We start from the raw sequence: 18,570 nt of genomic DNA, 5'->3' as shown, positions 1-18,570 counted from the left end.
TTTGCCTACCTCAAATGTGAGGATTAAGTAAGATAATGTACATAAGGCATTTTTTTCTTAACTAAAATTTCTAACACCCTCTTGCACCTAGCAAAATACTCTGCATGCAGTAAGTATATACTATATGTTAATTTTGAATGAATAAAGGAATAGAATGAATAGAATAACAGATAATTACCTTATGTAAACATCATATTTGATCTCTGCCCTTGATTTCATATCTTTTGCCTCCTCCAGAACTTTACCTCATCAATTATTCTTGTCTCTTTATTCTTTCTTCCCTTATCTGTTCAACTCCTTCTGTCTCAAGAGATTTTCATCCTTCACCTTACCTATATCAAACTTCTTCAAAGAACAGTTGATACTCACCACCTCTATTATTTTCTCATCACCTACTTTTTGTGACCTGCCAGTAATGTAATTTTTGTCCTCACTACTTTTTGGATATTAACAATATCCAGATTTGGATATTAATAATCACCAAATACAGTAGTATTTTATAGTGTTTGTGGTACAGTAAAATTATTCATTTTTAAGGAGGGATAAAAGGGAAAAGAAAAAGAAGGAAACAGTTGATACCATTATCCTTGGGTCAATGAGAAGTGGAACTAGTAATTGAAAACAAGCAAAGGACAGTCAGTGTCCACTTAAAATGGTTCTGTGGTAGGTCTGCTAGCTTAATCTTTCCAATAAATAAAAAATCTAAAATGGATCCATGAGGAAAAAGAAAGGCAGAAGGAGAGAAAAATTCTGTTTGGGATACAAAATGATCAGAGTAGGATCTCAGATTTATAGAAACTGGAAGTAGGGAAGACCAGAAGACTACAGAGTCATAGAATCTAAGAGGAAATGTTTTTGTTTGTTTGTTTGTTTGTTTTTTAACCATGAAGGACTGAGTTAGCCATGAAGAACTAAGAGAATTTGTCAGGGGAGAAGAAAATAGAGAAAGCCAAAGATGAGAAAAGAGGTCAAAGTTAAAGAAATAAACAGTTTCCAAGAGGGCAAATCATTCAGATATCCAGATAAAATATGAGATGGAAGCATTGGGACCTAAAATACAAGAGGAAATGATACTGGGGGAAAGGGTCTTACCTCAAGTTAAAAGGGAGGGAACAGAAAAGGTTTTTTCCCATCCAAAATCTAAAAATAGATGCAGTTAACCATCCCAAGAATGGTTAGTATTATTATAAATAAGATGATGTTACCTATCTTGGTTTTAGATTCACACACTCTGTAACTGGGGACTACACAGCACTAGAACAGTGGGTTCTGGACAGCAGAAATGCCATGGCCTGGCCAACCCAATGCAGAGCAAAAGAGGGAAAATTGTGGAGGAGCATTTAAAGTCAGTGAATAAGATTTGACAGGAAGAAATTTCAGATAAGAAAAAGAAAAAGAAATGGGCATGCTTTCAGAAGAAATAAGAATAAAGGGTATAAAAGTACACGTTAAATAGGTTGACCTTGTTCTAAACAAAGAAAATAACTTTCTCTTTCTCAGATGTTAGAGCAAAAGAGACAAGGCCAAGAAGAGACGCAAAGTGACTTTGAGATGACATGGATAAGTGAGATAAGGATGTTCCCAATAAAAAGTCAAAATTTTCTCAGTAAAGTCATTTGAAGGCAAAGAAGGGTAGCTAAGAGGACTTGAAGAAAGGTTATTTGAGATCACAACAGAGAGTCAGTCTACCAGGGAAAAATAAAAAGATTTCTGTGCTTCAATGATGGCCCAGATAGAATCAGATAACATCAATTTATGGAAGACCAAATTGCAGGACTTCATTTAGCAGCCAACATGCAAGAATAGAGAAGTTGAAGTCAACTCAGAGTTGAGGACTGACAAAGCCTGCATGACCAAAACCAAAAGCAAGTCATTCAAGGGGAAAGAATGATGTATACAATTGAGCTGGTCAGCTGCTTATCCAGATTAGGAAAGATGAAATGTGAGTAAAAGAGGAAAGGACCATCATGTGCAAAATCTTTGTAGTGGAAAGGAACTGGAAATTGAGTGGATGCCCATCAGTTGAGGAATGGCTGAATAAGTTATGGTACATGAATGTAATGGAATATTATTACTGTTGTATAAGAAATAATAAAAAAAGAAAGAAATCTTGAGCTGGCTGATTTCAGAAACACCTATAAAGGCCTACAAGTACAGATGCTGAGTAAAGTAAGTGGAACCAAGATAACATTGTACATAAGATGGACTTGGCTCGTCTCAGCAAGGTGCTTATTCCAGGCAATTCCCATACACTTGGGATGGAAAATGTCATTCACATCCAGAGACAACTATGAAGATTGAATGTGGGTTTAACCATAGTATTTTCAATTTTTCTTTGTTTTTTTTTTCTTTCTTATGTTTTTTTTCCCTTTTTGGTCTGATTTTTCTTACACAGCATGGTAAATATGGAAATATGTTTAACCTATATCAAATTGCTTGCTGTCTTGGGGAGGGGAGAGGTAAGGAAGAGTAGGAGAAAAATTTGGAACACAAAGAATTACAAAAAATGAATGTTGAAAACTACCTTTATATTTATTTTAAAAATTAAAATATTACTGAGGGGGGGGAGAAAAAAATGTGAGGTCAGAGCAGTACTGATAGACTGAAAGAATTAGGAGGCAAAAAGAGATTAAAAGTCAAAATAAGAGCAAAGAATATAATTGAGAAAGAAAAGACAAAGAGACAGATGGAAGGAATTGTGCTCAGAGAAGAGAGTTCAAGATGCTGGAGAGGACACAGTAAGCTAAATTCTCTCTTAACAAATCTATCCATTCCAACCATGATTTTCCTCTCGAGATTAGAACCTAAATTTTAAACCAACTTCTGAGTATCTTCACAAGACTGTTATCAGCAATATAATTTCAACATACCTTCTCATACCAATCTCCATTCTGTCCAATTCTATTGCCTCTACCCTCTTGGGAGTCACTGCCCTGCCCTTTTCCCTGAATTACTGGAGGTACCCCTGACTGGTCTCTCTATTCTGCACTATCATGGGTTAATTACAGCCCCAATTTCCCTCCCAAGATTAGGAATCAATTTCTGATGTCTCTCTTTCATAGCTGTGCTTTAGAATGATTAATATGGCAGTACTGTACACAGTACTGCCATATTAATCATTCTAAAGCACAGCTATGATCTTGCCATTACATTGTTGAAAAACATTCAATGGTTCTCCATTGCCAGAGTATGTCCTATTCCCTCTCAGCATGCCATTAAAACCTCTATGATCTAGATCCAACCTTCCTTACCAGGCATTTCTCCTATTGTGTTCCTATTTGTACCCTGTATTCCAGTAAAGTTGAACTTTTCCTCATTCCCTGAGCTTTCCTAGTTTTTGTCTTTCTGCATACTATTCCCTTCTTCTGGGGCATATTCTTCATTTCCATTTGGATGAATCCTACCTTTCAGAGCCCAAGTTAAAGTCATCTCTTCTAAGAAGTCTTCTCTCACTTATCCATCTTCAAGTCACATCTCCTTCCTCTGAACTTTCTACATCATGTTTGTTCTTATAGCCTACATCATTGTCTGTCCTAAAAAACTATTAAATTGCCAAATATCTTCTTATCAGATTGATGTAGAACTTGCCCCCAGTTTACTAAATAATTTGGTTCTAGAAAAAAAGGAAGAAATGAGATTTCAAAATATCATTTCCTAAATATTCTATTCTGATATCTTTAACCAGCCTTTTTACATCTGTGACATACATGTGAATTGGCCGGGACACACTCCTTATATTCTTCCCTAGTTTTTTTTTCCCATCATATTCCAGTGATCTATTAGAACATTCATGTGACCATCCATAATTCCAGGCCCCACTGACATCATATAACTATGTTTATTTGTAGACAGCATACATTTTTAAAAAATCTTTCTTGTTCTACAATGGTTACCAGAACTAATACTAATTCTTGCCATCCTAGCCAAGAAGTGGCAAAAAAAAATCATACTAATAATAACAATAATAGTAGCAGATAGTATTTATATAACACTTTAAGGTTTGCAAAGTGCTTGTTTCTTCTTATTATATCACTTCATCTTCACACACAAGTCTGGGAGGTGAGTTGTGTTATTCTCATTTTGTAGGTGGTTGTGTTAAGAAACTGAAGTCAAAAACAGAGGTCAAGTGTCTACCTAAGGTCAGCTAGAAAATATCTGAGTCAAGATTTGAACTGATTTGATTCCAGGCTCAATATACTACCTACTTCACCATGTACTATGAAGAAATTACAATAGTGGGAGAGAACAAAGACTTCATTAGAGGAAACACTTCTACTCTATTTCTTTAAGACAATGAATTCTTAAGATAATGAATTCAGAGAAATGGTGGCCTTTAAGTTCCTTATTGTTTTCTGATTTTTATCATATGGACAAACCTGAGAAAATGCTGGGCAGATAAATACAAAAATGTCAAAGTATGTTTTCAAGAAGTTCACATTTTGATTAAAGAAAATAACACATTGGCAACAAGAGACATCTTTTTGGTAGAAGTCCAAACCTGTGATCTCACTGGTATTAGCAGGTACCTCCATTGATGCTGATTGGAAACTCAGCTATAAATTATAGTCTTAGGGCTACCTAGGTTCCTAAAAAGTTCAGTAATTTATTTACTCAAGTTACACATAGCTTGTTATTATTGTCCAGTTGTGTCTAATTCTATGTGGCTCCGTGGACAAATGTTTACTCTATGGTCAATATACTGGAGTAGTTTGCCATTTTCCTTCTCTGGGATATCCCCATTTTACAGATGAGGAACTGAAACAATTAGGAGTCAAGTGACTTGCCTGAAGTCATATAACTAGTATCTTGAGTTCAGACGTGAAATCATATCTTCCTGACTCCAGGCCCAGTGTTCTAACCACTGGACCACTTAGCTCCCCACACAGCTAGTATATGTTAAATATGCAACTTGAATCCAGTTTTTCTTGGTTCAACTCTGTCATATTGCCACTCATACAGTAGGAGTTTCATGGATTGAAAATGAAGTCAAGGATATTATAAGAAGATACATGGATGTCTCTTAATAGCAATATTCCAATTACTTTAGGTGGATGCTGGCAAAAAGAAGTCCCATGTTTTGGATGAAACAAAAAATTTTAAAGAATTACTTTTCCTCTAAAGAAAATATTTTTTCTAATTTCTAATTTCTACTAATATTTTTAAACCAACTGAAGTTGTAATGTCCTGACTCTATTACCTATTCTCAGGGAGATGAAGTAAACTGAAACAGAAGAGTAAAGAAATACAAGTTGATAAATAAAAGAATGAATGAATAAAGATTTAAAGAACAGCATATTATTTTGACAGTTCTTGGAATTTACATTATTTAAAGTTGAAAATAATGGATTACAGGAAATTAGGATATGGTCTGGTTCATGTACTTTATCTTTCTTGTTAGAGGAACTGAAATAGTTTCTTGGTTGAGTTTCTTTTTAAAGTAAAGAAAACAAAAATCCAGGCATTCCTTGAGTCTTCCAAGTGGAACGGTCATGAGCTCTGGCTGGTACAAAACACTGACCTCTGTGTGCCAGCCCCCTGTAATAGATCAAAGGGCAGCTATGGAATGGAAAAAGGCACTTTTTGAGGACCAGAGGAAAACATTCATGGAAGGTTCTAAAGTACCAGCTTTCTTTCCACTCTTCTTCTTATCTTTCTCCATTCTAACCCAAGCAGACACTCAACTTTCTCAGAGCACTCCTATTAAGACATAACCTCTTTTATTTCCCTTCTTGAGTCACAGGGAAAGAGAGTTGCATATGAATTTGACTGTCACGAGTTCCTGTTCTATGTAATCAAATTGCCTTCTAAAATGATAGTTCTTCAATGACTCCAACCCATGGCTATGTTCTCCATGTTATCCAACTTAAAAACTTTCTAAAATATAGGAAAAGGGGCTCAAGGAGTAATATAGGATCACATCATTTAGAGTTAGGAGGAATCTTGGAGATCATCTATTTCAGTGGTTCTCACACTTTTGTTCTCAATATCCCTTTATACTATTAAAAATTATTGAGTATCCAGAGTTTTTGTTTATATGGGTTACATTTATAGTTATTTATTTCCAATAAAAACTAATTTTTAATTTGTAGACCCTCTGAAAAGCATTTGAGAAACCTCTAGAATTCTCTGGATCACACTTTGAGAATCACTGATTTAGGCTAATGTTCCTCATTATATAGATGACTATACAGGAACTGATTGAGAGGGAACAGCCCTTGGTTCTTTAAAAACTGATCACTTTGTCTAAAAAATCAGGTCTCCTAGTGCTTTTTTTCTTCTATCTGTATTAAATATAACAATTCTAAGAGCCCTTTAGATCTGACCTAGGCAACTGGAGTGAATGTCTATTGTTTTAGTAATAGAAAAAAAAGTCACAGAATAAAATTTAGGTTATGCTCTTCCAAATCAATTTTGTTTTTACTTTTTTTATTTTCAAGTAAGGTTCAAAAGGACCAGTTAGAAGTCAGAATTTGAAACCCTCTCACTCTTTGCTGCTTTGCTGCTCAGGTCTTCCAGCACTAAAACCAGTTCGCTTTCCTCTACATTTTTTACTTTATTCTATGAAATACAAACAAGAAGGATATGATAATGAGCAAAGACAGCAAGGTAATACCATACCTAGAGCAGTAGGGTCAAGAAAACTCCTGCCACTGAGTTCAGATCTGCCCTTAAATACTTACTAGCTGTGTGACACTGGGCAAGTCACTTAACCCTGTTTGCCTCAGTTTTTTCATGTGTAAAATCAGCTGAAGAAGGAAATGGCAAACCACTTCAATATCTTTGCCCAAAAAAAAAACCCCAAATGGGGTCATGAAGAGCTGGACATAACTGAAACAACAAGACAATGAGAACAAAAGGAAATTATAAGAAAGAGTCAAACAGAAAAGCAGACTAAGTAACAAATATAAACAATAATACTGCTGTCGGGCAGAGAAAGGAAATTTTGCCAATGAACTAAAAGACCAGGCCATAAATTCCATGATCTCATGATCATGGAACTTCATCAATGACCTCCTAGGTCAAGGGTATCCAAGTTTTTCCAGTAGTGGGCCACAGGAGCAGAAATCCATGTGTGTGGGCCACATGAATCTAATTATATAATTAATTACATTTTGTTTCAATTATAAATACTCATTGAGCCAAACTTGCTAGCCTGACACCTGGTGGCAATCAGTTTTCACTAAGTTGATGGCAGGTAATTGATTGGGTCTCACTGGTCTACTAGTGCTTTTTTTACTAGTTAGTTAGGTTTTGGGGTTTTTTTACTTTTAAAAAAATGTTATCAGGAGAGCTGTATCCAAGGGTCAGGTGAACCACATTGGCACATGTTAAAAGCCTGACTTCAAAATATTCCTAATCTCCAATCTGAAAAATGCAAAGATTTAGACTATGTCATCATTATATGACTAAGCAAGAAGATAGAGAGGAAGGATTAACTGACTTGAAAAGGAACTGACAGAGGGAACAGCCCTTGGTTCTTTAAAAACTGATCCCTTTGAAAAATCAGGTTTCCTAGTGATTTCTTCTTCTGTCTGTATGTATATATAATAACAATTCCAAGAGTGCTTTAGAATCTGACCTAGGCAACTGGAAGTGAATGATGTCTATTATGTTAGCAATAGAAAAAAATCACAGAGTAAAATTTAGATTATGCTCTTCCAAATCAATTTTGTTTTCACTTTTTAATTTTCAATTAATGTTACATTTTTCTTCTGGGCTCTTTTAAATAGTTTAATTTTTTTCTATCAAGTCTTAAAAGAGGTCAAATCCCAGGCACCTGCTTTTACTGTATCTCATTTATTATACACACAAAGTTGTAATCTATAAACAATTCTTCATTATTTCTTAAACTGATCAGTCTCTGGGCTCAGTTCCAAACAAGAAAAAGAACAGGTCACAGAGCACCAAAGTCAATATTATTTTCTCAGTTCTCATTCTCCTTGACCTCCTGTAGCTTCTTTCAATCTACCACACCCTCCCTGAAATTTGTTTTTCCTTTGGCTTTAACATTACACTCTCCTACCTTCTCAGGAACTTTTTTTTGTACTTAAATTATATAGCATTTCAACGTTTGCAAAGCACTTGATTTTTTTCAATTCTCACTACAATCCTGATAGGGATTACCTCTGCATTTTTATCAGATGAGAATACTAGGGCTGAGAGTCCTTAAGTGACTTGTCCAAGGTCACACAGCTAACAAGAATCTGAGGAAGGATTCAAACTCAAGCTCTCCCTAACTCCACATCCAGAACTCTATCCATTACACCAGAAGGCAATCAGTATGTCCCTACTGAATTACTGAATCTTTTTTCATATTCTCTCTCTCTCTCTCTCTCTCTCTCTCTCTCTCTCTCTCTCTCTCTCTCTCTCTCTCTCTCTCTCTCTCTCTCTCTCTCTCTCTCTCTCTCTCTCTCTCTCCCCTCCCCCCCCCATCTCTCCCTCTCTCCCTCTCAAACACACAGTACTAACAGTTTACATAATACAACATTGTGTGATGATCAGCTATGAGAGATAATAGGTTTAAGTCTTCTCAGCAATACAGCAATCCAAGAAAATTCCAATATACCAATGTCATCCACATTCAGAGAAAGAATTGTGGAGACTGAATGAGGATTGAAGCATATTGTTTTCACTTTTTTCTTGTTTTCCCCTTTGTTCTGATTTTTCTTTCACAATATGACTAATATGGAAATGTTTTAAATGATTTTACATATACAGCCTATATCAGAGTGTTTGCTATCTTGGGAAGGGGGAGGTAAGAGAGGGAAGAAGAAAAAAATTTTAATCCAAAATCTTATCAAAATGGATCTTGAAAACTATATTTACATGTGATAAAAAAAAAATACTATTAAGTAAAAAAAAAAAAAAAACACACACGCACACACACACACAAGTACTTTGTTCATCAAAGACATCCTCCCTCACATTTTTACTACAACTACTATAAGGCTATATGCACAGGGAATTTAGTTTCATTTTCACTAATGTTTATTTTTTTCCATAACAATAATCATCATCCCCTTCCTCTACAAGAAGCCTTTTTTGTAACAAGAGAAAACAATCAAGCAAAACTGATCAATACAACAACTTTTATCTATTCATAGCTGCCTCATTCAACATTCTTAATCCTTCTGATGTACAAATCCTTCTGTATGTGTACAAATTATTTTGTACTACAGAAGTTATATGGTATAGTAGATAATAATGAATCTGGAATCTGAAAAACCTGAGTTCAAATACTCTAACATTACTAGCTATGTAATACTCTATTTCTGGAGCTGTGAACTGCAATCAAATCTACACTAGCATCCCTACTAGGAGTATACCAGTCTTGAAGCTCTATTCACTATCATTCTAATTTTCAGTAACAAAATAACCCTCCCCCACCACTACTCCCCTTTTCTATGTTGCCTAACAATTGGAAATATAAAATTGAAGGCAGAGATTGTCTCTGCTTTTTGTCTGTGGGGGAAGGAGCCCAGTGTATAGGGTACAAATAGTAGAGGAAGGAAAACTCATCTTGTGTCTCTGTGCCTGGCACATAGTAAGCTCTCAATAAATGCTCTCTTCATTCATTAATTCAATCAATCAATCAGTCCTCTCTGATGTCTCCCAAAATATGAAATCCTATCCATTTTTGCTTTGGTAATAATGTTGAATTTATTTCTTCCTTTCCACCTTCATGGCTACCACCCTAGTATCACCACACACATAAAATAGTTACTTAATGGTTCTGTCTTCAGTTTCTCTTCCTCCAATCCATTCTGCAGATCCCCTTTGAATTAGTCTTTCTCAAATATATTTTCCATCATGTCATTCCCCTGTTCAAAAACCTTCCGTGGTTACTCTTTGTCTACAGAATAAATATAAACCTCTTAGCTTAGTACTCAAGATCTTCCATTTTGTCCTTTTCTAACCCTATCAGCTGCTACTCTCCATTTCCTCCTTTTCTAACCATAACATTCACTACATACCAATGCCAACTCTGTTATACTTAAGATGGTCTACCTTTTATCCTCAGAACATTTCTCAATAGTTGTCATGTCTTCCCTTCTCTCCAGCCATCTACATCTCATCTCTGCTAAGCCTTCCTGACAGCTCCAACTCACCATCATCTCTTCTTCCACTTACCTCTTATACTGTTTTGTATCTAAGTCAATTATATTTATTGCTTTGTATTAACTGACTTTTTTTCTATGTGGATTTGAGATCTTCCCAACAAGATCATCCTTCTGGTGTTAAACAGTGATGTTCAATAAATCTTTGCTGATTGCCTTAATGGAAAAAAAATTAGATCAGGGACAGGTATGTTGGAAAATTCTGTCCAATGTTCATTGCAGTAATTATCAATTATGTGTCAACTGATTACGAAATTATAGGTGATCCAGACCACTTTTTTCCCCTCTGCTTGTCATTTTGTTGCCAACAAACATTCCCATATTAGAGCAGGGGTTTTTTTACCTGTTTCTTACCCCAGTACAAAGGCAGTGCATTGTACAAAATGGTCAATTAACATTTTTGTTGAATAAAGTAGCAAAGTAAGGTTAAAACAAATTAATCTACTCTGCTATTTATTAATTGCTTGTTAATGATTTTGATGGGTGGAATGGCGAATTTATGGTTATAATGATGTCTGGAGATTATTTGTGAAAAATTTTATTTAAAGTCTTCTTGTTCCCCATTAACAAGAAGTACTTGTTTCAACTGAATGAGCTGGAATGCTCTAATACGAGTTAGTTGGACCAGGAGATCTTGAGTCTCTTTTGAGAATAAACCACCTAACATCTTTTCTTATTTTCTTCTTAATCATTGAGAGGCTATATTCATATAATTACTTCCTTACAGAAGTAGACATAAAAATTCAACTAAATCACTTTATTAGACACAATATCTGCAAGGTTTTTTCATGCTAGGTGTTGTGGAAAAGGGAATAGTTCATTGGTAAAATGATATTAGACTCTATGAATTCTAAGTTTCCTTCTAGCTTTAAATCTATGATGCTTAATCTAAATCTGAGACTCATTAATATTGTATTCCCTGAATTTCCTCTCTATTTCTTTTTCTATTTTGAAGTATCCATGAAATCTCATTGCACAGAGTCTGTAATAGAACTTTGGAGCTTGATGTCACTGGAACAATATTAAATACAAACAGAAGTATCTGAAGAGCCTTACTCTCTAGGAGATCTCTTTCCCATTTATAATCTAAAATTAAATATTACTCAAAAGACAATGGATAAAAAGTTGGTACAAAATTAGGCTGCAGTATCTTACCAACAATAACTTAAAAGTTATAAAGATTACTCAAACCCATTACGCACTCAATAAATATCAATTAAGTACCTATTCTGTGCTAAGAGCTGGGGCTCCAAAAAAAAGTAAAAGACAGTTCCTGCCCTCAAGGAGCTCACAATCTAATAGGAGATGACCTGCAAAAAAAAACTTTGAACAGACAAGTTATGTTAAGGAAATGCAAAGTAGCAAGAACAAGGGTTAATACATGAATAAAGTAAGTCCTTCACTAATACTTACAGAATGTTTAAAGATCAAAAAGATGGTATTTAAAATATTGTCTACATTATTTATGAAATATGAGTGAGAGGTCACAGATACATGCATACACAAGCACAAGATGATGAATTAGATGGTCTATATTCACCATCACCTTATCAATGAGATCTCAAATCTATGAATTTGTGAAACATCAAAATGATAGGTCCAGATTCTTAGAGGTCTTCTGATCTAACCTCTTCATTTTATCAGTTATGAAACTGAGCCCAGAGAGATTAAGCAACTTTTCACCCGTCACAGTCACACAGATTGTAAATTGAAAAGCCAGGATTGGAACTCAGGGCTTCTAAAACCAACGTTCTACTATGACTGCCTTGCCAAATCAGCACCTACAGTTCTAATCTAGAATTCTCTTAGGCAGAATGATGAAGCACCAGCCTGACCTAAAAGTCAAGAAACCAGTATTCTAGCACCAGCTCCATCATTAATTAGTCATTTAATCTAACATGATTCAACTCAGTAAATACTTAATAATTGTTAATGTGGAAAAGTCACAGGGCAAGTAATTTATCTTCCCTGGCCTCAGTTTTCTCATCCTTAAAATGAGGGCAATGGATCAAAGGATCTCTAAACTACTTTTCCAGTTCTAAAATCTCTATAATCCTGGTTTTACTTTTATCCTCTTTTTATACCCTTCAGTAATTCTTCACTATTTAATTCCCCTCTGTTCCCCTATACTTTCATGCTGCCTCATCCCTGCACCCCTAAAAGACAACTGAAAATACTAAGACTAAGATAAGAGTGAATTATATCTCCATTTGTATCTCTCCTTAACCCTCATACTACTCCTACACATTCCATTATTATCTGAAAATTTAAAGCATATCTTAAGAGAGAACAATTGGTTGATACAAGAATAAATTGCAAATGATAGAGTTCTAAATTGACAAATTAATTGAAGGTTTGTGGTTGTAATTGTTGTGGCGGTTTTGTGGTTGTAGTAATTGTGGTGATTTTCTGTCCATATATGAGAGAGGAAGGAAGAGAATACCCCCCAGATAGGTAAGTACTTATTCTTCTTGGGAGTTTGATGCCAACAGAACAATGGCAAATACAAATAGAAGTATCTGATGGGCCTCACTCTCCAGGAGATCCTACTGCCATTTAGACTCTGCACAGGATAAAATCACAGATTCCCCAAAGGATAATGGATGCATGATTTTTAGCCAAGGATAGTTCTTCTCCCAGCAATAAGACAACCTCTCTAATTTACAAAGAAAGCAAAAGATTTTCCTCTCCAAAGGCTTATACTTGCAACTTTTATTATAATATTTAGCTTGACACTCACTTTATAACTCTGAAATTTCATCTATAAAAAGAGAATCACAATACTATCTCCCAGACATATAAGGAAAGTGCTTTATATGTCTAAAAGCTTTAGAAACATGTAAGTTAATAGAAAACTCTCTCTAATAACTAGACTTCAACTGAAGCTAAGAAAAAGAACTTGGTTATGTTTGTGAGTATAATTTAGTCTCACATGACAGAACAGGTAGTTTGGAACAAGAAGGAAACAAGTGCAAACTATGTGCCAGGCACATGCTAATCATCAAAAATTTGCATTCACTTGTTTTCTTTTGTTAACATATTTGAGTATTCTGCCTCTGATTTTATAAGGACCAGTAAGGTTCCTTCCTACCCCACCCCCATTTTGTTCTACTTCTACTTTGACTATAAGAACACAAGTAAGCACTTAGAATGCAAAGAATACTGGGGTTTTCCATCAGAAGACCAGGTTTTAATTCCCTCTATCAGTTACTGCCTGGGTGACCTTGAAAAAATCATTTAGCTTTTCTAGGCCACAGTTTGTTGATCTGAAAAATGAGGAAGCTGGACTAATAGTTTCTAAAGTCTCTTCCCATTCTATTGCTATGATCCTGTGAACATTTGCGTTGGAAAAAGAAAGGAAGAGTTTTCCAGCAACTTTCTAGGCTTCCATTTTGAACTCCCTAAAGCAACCAAAACCTATCAACTATATCATGACTTCGCCAGTCTATAATAATAGAAACCAATTATTCACATCTCCTTTATGGGTATGCTCAACTAAAACCAGTCCACATACCACACCCTTCTCTCCCCTCCCCCCACACTCCATGCTTGGTTTCTAAGGACTGGATTACAACAAAGGTGGCTTGTACTTAGTTCAAGAGCTGTGTAAACGCCATCATTTATTAGAGTTCAAGTAAGTTTTTCTTTGTTCTTTTTCCCCTTTTTAAAGGTACTCAGTGATGATATACTTAAAACATTTCCATCCACTCACTACTCCTTAGCTAGATCTCATTGAATTTTGTATAAGGTTCTTGTTCTCCTCACATTTGTAAAATTCTCAAAGGTATGTGGGTCAGACCAATCCAACAACTTTTTTTACTTTGAATCCAAAAAAGCTAGCAATTCATATTATGAATTAAAATACAAATTTTCTAGAGCTTAAGTACTAAATGTTCACAAAAGTTGTCTAGCCATTAATACAGGGAAGATTTAAAAACCTTACTCAGCAACCCCCAATGTAACTATGCCAGAACCCAAAACATATTCTTTGCACTGAACTCCCACAAAATAAATGCCTATGTGTAATATAATATGTCAGGAATCCGATATATATCCCAAGGACAAAAGGAAAAGAGCAGGAAGGACAATAATAGTTTATCACAATAGGCTAGATAAAAGTTGTTGCATAAAGAGTAGCCACCTACAAACACATATACCTGTGTAATAAGCCAAAAAACCTGTGTTTAATCCTTAAGAAGAAGCAACAACATCAATAACAACAACAGTGTCATCTACCTTGTCTAGATGCCCTTCGGCGAATCTTCATTTTAGGAAATGAAGGCCATGAGTAGTTAAAAGGTGAGTCTGAATCTGAATCCATCCTCTCTGTTCAATCCAACAGATCTTCTGGAAACCCTCTTCCAAGGCAGTCAAGTCGAAGTGTGATGCAAAGTCAAGGAAGGAATGGGGCAGGATCAAATAGCTCACTAACTCAGGGGAGGGAAAAGCAGTAAATGCTGTGTTCCCTTCGGGCATCCAGGCATGTAGATAGCGCAGCCTGTAAATATTAAAGCTAAACTAGGAGGGGGGGTGGCTTCTTTGCTTTTAAAGAGAGAGAGCCCAAGAGAGAGAAAACTAGAAGCAACACTGATACATCACAGTCCAGTTATTCAAAAGGTCACTGGGAGCCAATGAATCATTAACTCACCTTTTCTCTTTACTGAAAATGGAAATGAATAATGGAGGGAAGCCAGGATTGAAAGTAACTAAGAAAGCAAGCCTTTGAGGACTATTTAAAAAAATGCAGAATAAAACACACCTTCAAAAATAGGGGTTTGCTTTGCTTTGGTGTCAACAGTATCATTTTTCAGAAAGAAAAAAAAGTTTTTGGCTCAGTTTTTTTTTTTTCTCTGTGCAACATTAGATTAAAAATTTGAGCTCGTAGGGCAGCTACAAGCAAAAAGTCTGATGTGCGTGCCAGGTTGTGTCTCTCCTTAGTGTGAGCAGCCTTGGCAATGTTTCAGATCTTGCAGCTGAGAAAGCACCGATAACCTAACAATTCAGATTCCCCATCTTTTCAAACCTAAAGGGCAGAAAGTCTCAGCATTATAACGAAAAATACTGATTTCATTAAAGCAGTCTTCCAGCCACACACGTTGGGTTTGATTTAAGTTTTCCTCTTAGAACTGTCAGCGAGTAGGGCCATCCATCATAAGGATTTTGTGGGTCTGGCACCTGTACAACACAGCTCTAAACTTTCAGTCCTTAACAATACAACTAGTGACTAATTTAAAACAAATCATCCCTTCTTACACGGTCTCCCCAACAACTCACCAGTAATTAGCATTCAGTCAGAATCTATTATCCCCTCCCCCACCATCTTTTCACCACACAAAATTAACTTCCCTATTCTCCAAATACAGACGCTTCCAACTGGCTGTGATTTAGCAAGTCTGATGCAAAAATGTCACAGCCTGAGATTCTCCAGGAATCTCCTGTAAATCCTTAGTGGTCCTGGAGATTAAGTTTATGTGTGGGTTTTACTGTGATTTGTGTATCTGTTCATGATTTCATATCTACTCAACTCCAGCTGAATTATCCCTGGGTAAAAAGAAAAAAAGACTAAGTGAAAGTATTCCATTGATTGCTAATAATTATAATAGCTAACATTTATTACACTTATATATCATAGTAACATATATATGTGTGTGTTTATACATATATGTATATGTATATATTTCTATCACTTGTAAGTATGTGTATGTGTGTATGTATGATAGTATTTACTATGTGCTAGGCACAAAGGAGGCTTAGATGGTTCAGTGAATAGAGTCCTGGCCTCTGGAGTCAGCAAGATCTGAGTTCAAATTTAGCGTTAACTGTGTGACCCCTGGCCAGGTCATTTAACTTCAGTTTGCCTTAATCCACTGAGAAGAAAATGTCAATCCACTCCAGTATCTTTGCCAGGAATACTGCATGAATAGCATGGTCCATGAGGTCATGAGGCATGGGACACAAGTCAACAGCAATGTACTAGGCACTGTGTTAAATGCTTTGCAATCAGCATCTCATTTGATCCTTACACCAACTGTAGGAGGGAGGAGATATTATTATCCCTATTTTACAGATGAGGAAGCAAAAAGAAGTTACTTATCTGGCCAGATTCACACAGCTAATAAGCTGTCTGAGGCTAAATTTAAAGTAGGTCTTCCTGACTCCAGGCTTAATATTCTATCCATTCGCCATAGAGCTCCCATAATCTGGTGATGGGTAAAACACTATTCTGTACTCTTCCATGAAAGAAGAGATATTTTTCATTATCTCTTTTCCAGTACTTTATTTTTTTCAAAAGCTGGATTTCATTACTTTTTTTTTTCATAGCATGCTTCCTGCATTTAGAAAGGGAGAAAAATTATAATACATGCATTAAGGCAATGTGGAGTTGGATTATGGCAACATGTTTGGTAACATTTTACTTCAATTATGTTACAAACTGGAGAAATCAAGATTGCTGCATCAGCAAAGTCAGCAGTTGGAAAAAAAATGTTAGTTTCTAATCCAGATCAGAATTGTATCAAGAGCTTAGTTTGTTATATACAAAATTTCAATTTAATGGGAAGTTATGTCAGTTTTGTAAATATCCTATTCTTTGCATATTCTCCTTTGGGGTAGCTAAATAACTATCTAACCAGAAACAAATCACCTAATTTCTTTGGCTTTCAATTTTCTCATCTACAAAATGGGAAAAACAAGTAGTCCCTTCCAGACTTAAGCTTCATGTAAATAAACTAGGACAGTAACATATTATTCTCAGACAAGCACATGTAATCAGATTCTCCCTCAGTTCCAGATTGTCTGAATGACATAAGAAGTCCCCTGTAACTTGAATAATCCTGTCCTAAGGAATTTCAGTGATCCAAAAAAAAAAAAAGAAAATTGAGGGAAAGTTGGAGGGGGGCACTGTTGTATCTCCAGACTCATAAGGGATGCTGGCATGCTACTGTTAGGGTTAGCTTAGAGGTTGACAAAAGATATCCAACTGTTACCATGACCTAAAACAATCCAATACTGAAATATTCTGAGTAGTTAAAAGATGTAGATACCAAATAACTATTAGGCATCCTTGGAGCTGTAAGGAGAAGTTCAGATTAGGGACTAGTGTCAGGAGTGAAGTGCTTTTCTCTGATAACAGGTAAATACTCTGAGTTTGAGTTACCAGATAAACAAATGACCTTATTAAACAGAGGGACAAGTGATCACAGTGTCCCTAAGTCTTTTATAAAGATTTGCCCAGTGTGCCCAGGAAAAACAGTCCCCATAAATAGAATAATCCCCATGAAATTTCCACTATTTCTCTGAAATCTATTTTTGTTCTGTGTGAAAACTTTTTATCTAAGTTCATCGGGATGCATCTAGTAGTTGCTAGAAATAGGGGAAAATTAGATATTAATATCAATATCAGTTATTAATATTATATTGGAGAATGAAGATTCTGGCAATTCTCCACCCAAAATTCCTCTTCTTAGAAAAGAATTTTAAAATCTTAGATATGATTTATATTTATATGTATGTGTAATATATATATATATATATGTATATATATAATGTATATGATATATAAAATATGTTTCACCTTCTTATCTATCAAGTAAAATGGAGCAAACTGAAACAGAATATTGGCTGTCCTGAGAAGGTGGAGAGCTTTGTCATTAACTAACAAGATTGCAAATAAATCACTTATCAGAGTCTCAGTTTCTCAGAGCTTTCTCAGTTTAGTTGACTATACGATTTCTTAGGTTAAGGTAAACACAATTTGCAAAATACTTTTTAATTAATATAAAACTTCAATAAGGGAGCAATCAACCCATGACTAAAAATTTAAGAGAGCATGAAGCTCTCTTTAGAACTGTGTGTGCCATCCTTAAATAAATCACTGACTTGCTTCTATCCCCTCCCCCAAAACCTGACATTATGAGTTAAACTTACACTTAATTTTAAAGGAATCTTTTTAATAAAGTAATAGTTTTATTATTATATTGAAATATATAAAAGTGTTCTAATCACCCAGCAATGAAGAGAATATTTTAGGCTACATGTGGATGTGTGAATGTAAATATAAACATAGAATATAAGTATCAGTGTATATATGTGTATGTGCATGTATGTATACAGAGGTATAATAGACACACAGATGGATTCCTTGAAGTTAGGAACAAATCCAGCCCTTTGAACAATTTGGATGTGTAAATCACTTAACCTGGGCAACTCTTTAATTGCAGAAAAATTTCAAATTCCCATTCATAGAAGGACTTTTCCCATCATAACTTCTCCATCCTGATGAAATTAAGTGTCAAATATGTGTTTAGGTATATTTGAAAGTATATATGTATGTACAATCCAGATCAATAATATTATGGCCAAATTCCAACAACACTGACTTCTAGCTTTCTGACTTTCCTTCTTAAGGGTGTAAACTCTTGTTTTAAGAATCTTCATGTGCCCCAAAATAATT

The 18,570-nt window shown here is 35.3% G+C and overlaps 1 protein-coding gene across 9 annotated transcripts in view; it reads right to left on the bottom strand.

Moving 5' to 3' along the window:
* The window catches only part of ARHGEF28 (Rho guanine nucleotide exchange factor 28), a 355,588-nt gene that overhangs the window by 141,673 nt on the left and 195,345 nt on the right, over positions 1–18,570 (bottom strand). Inside the window, exon 1 of one of the 9 annotated variants that reach the window (XM_074282271.1) lies at positions 14,355–15,352. The exons of 7 other annotated variants lie outside the window; for them this stretch is intronic. In XM_074282271.1, the coding sequence (XP_074138372.1) occupies positions 14,355–14,439 (85 nt within the window). In that variant the 5' untranslated portion in view covers positions 14,440–15,352. Of the gene's footprint in view, positions 1–14,354; positions 15,353–18,570 lie in introns of those variants that run through there. One more of the 9 variants, XM_074282272.1, reaches the window with a different exon arrangement.

This window comes from Sminthopsis crassicaudata, chromosome 1, assembly GCF_048593235.1.
Source record: "Sminthopsis crassicaudata isolate SCR6 chromosome 1, ASM4859323v1, whole genome shotgun sequence".
Taxonomy (NCBI): domain Eukaryota; kingdom Metazoa; phylum Chordata; class Mammalia; order Dasyuromorphia; family Dasyuridae; genus Sminthopsis; species Sminthopsis crassicaudata.
The sequence above is the reverse complement of the archived record's forward strand: the minus strand, read 5'-3'. Positions and strand labels throughout refer to the sequence as shown.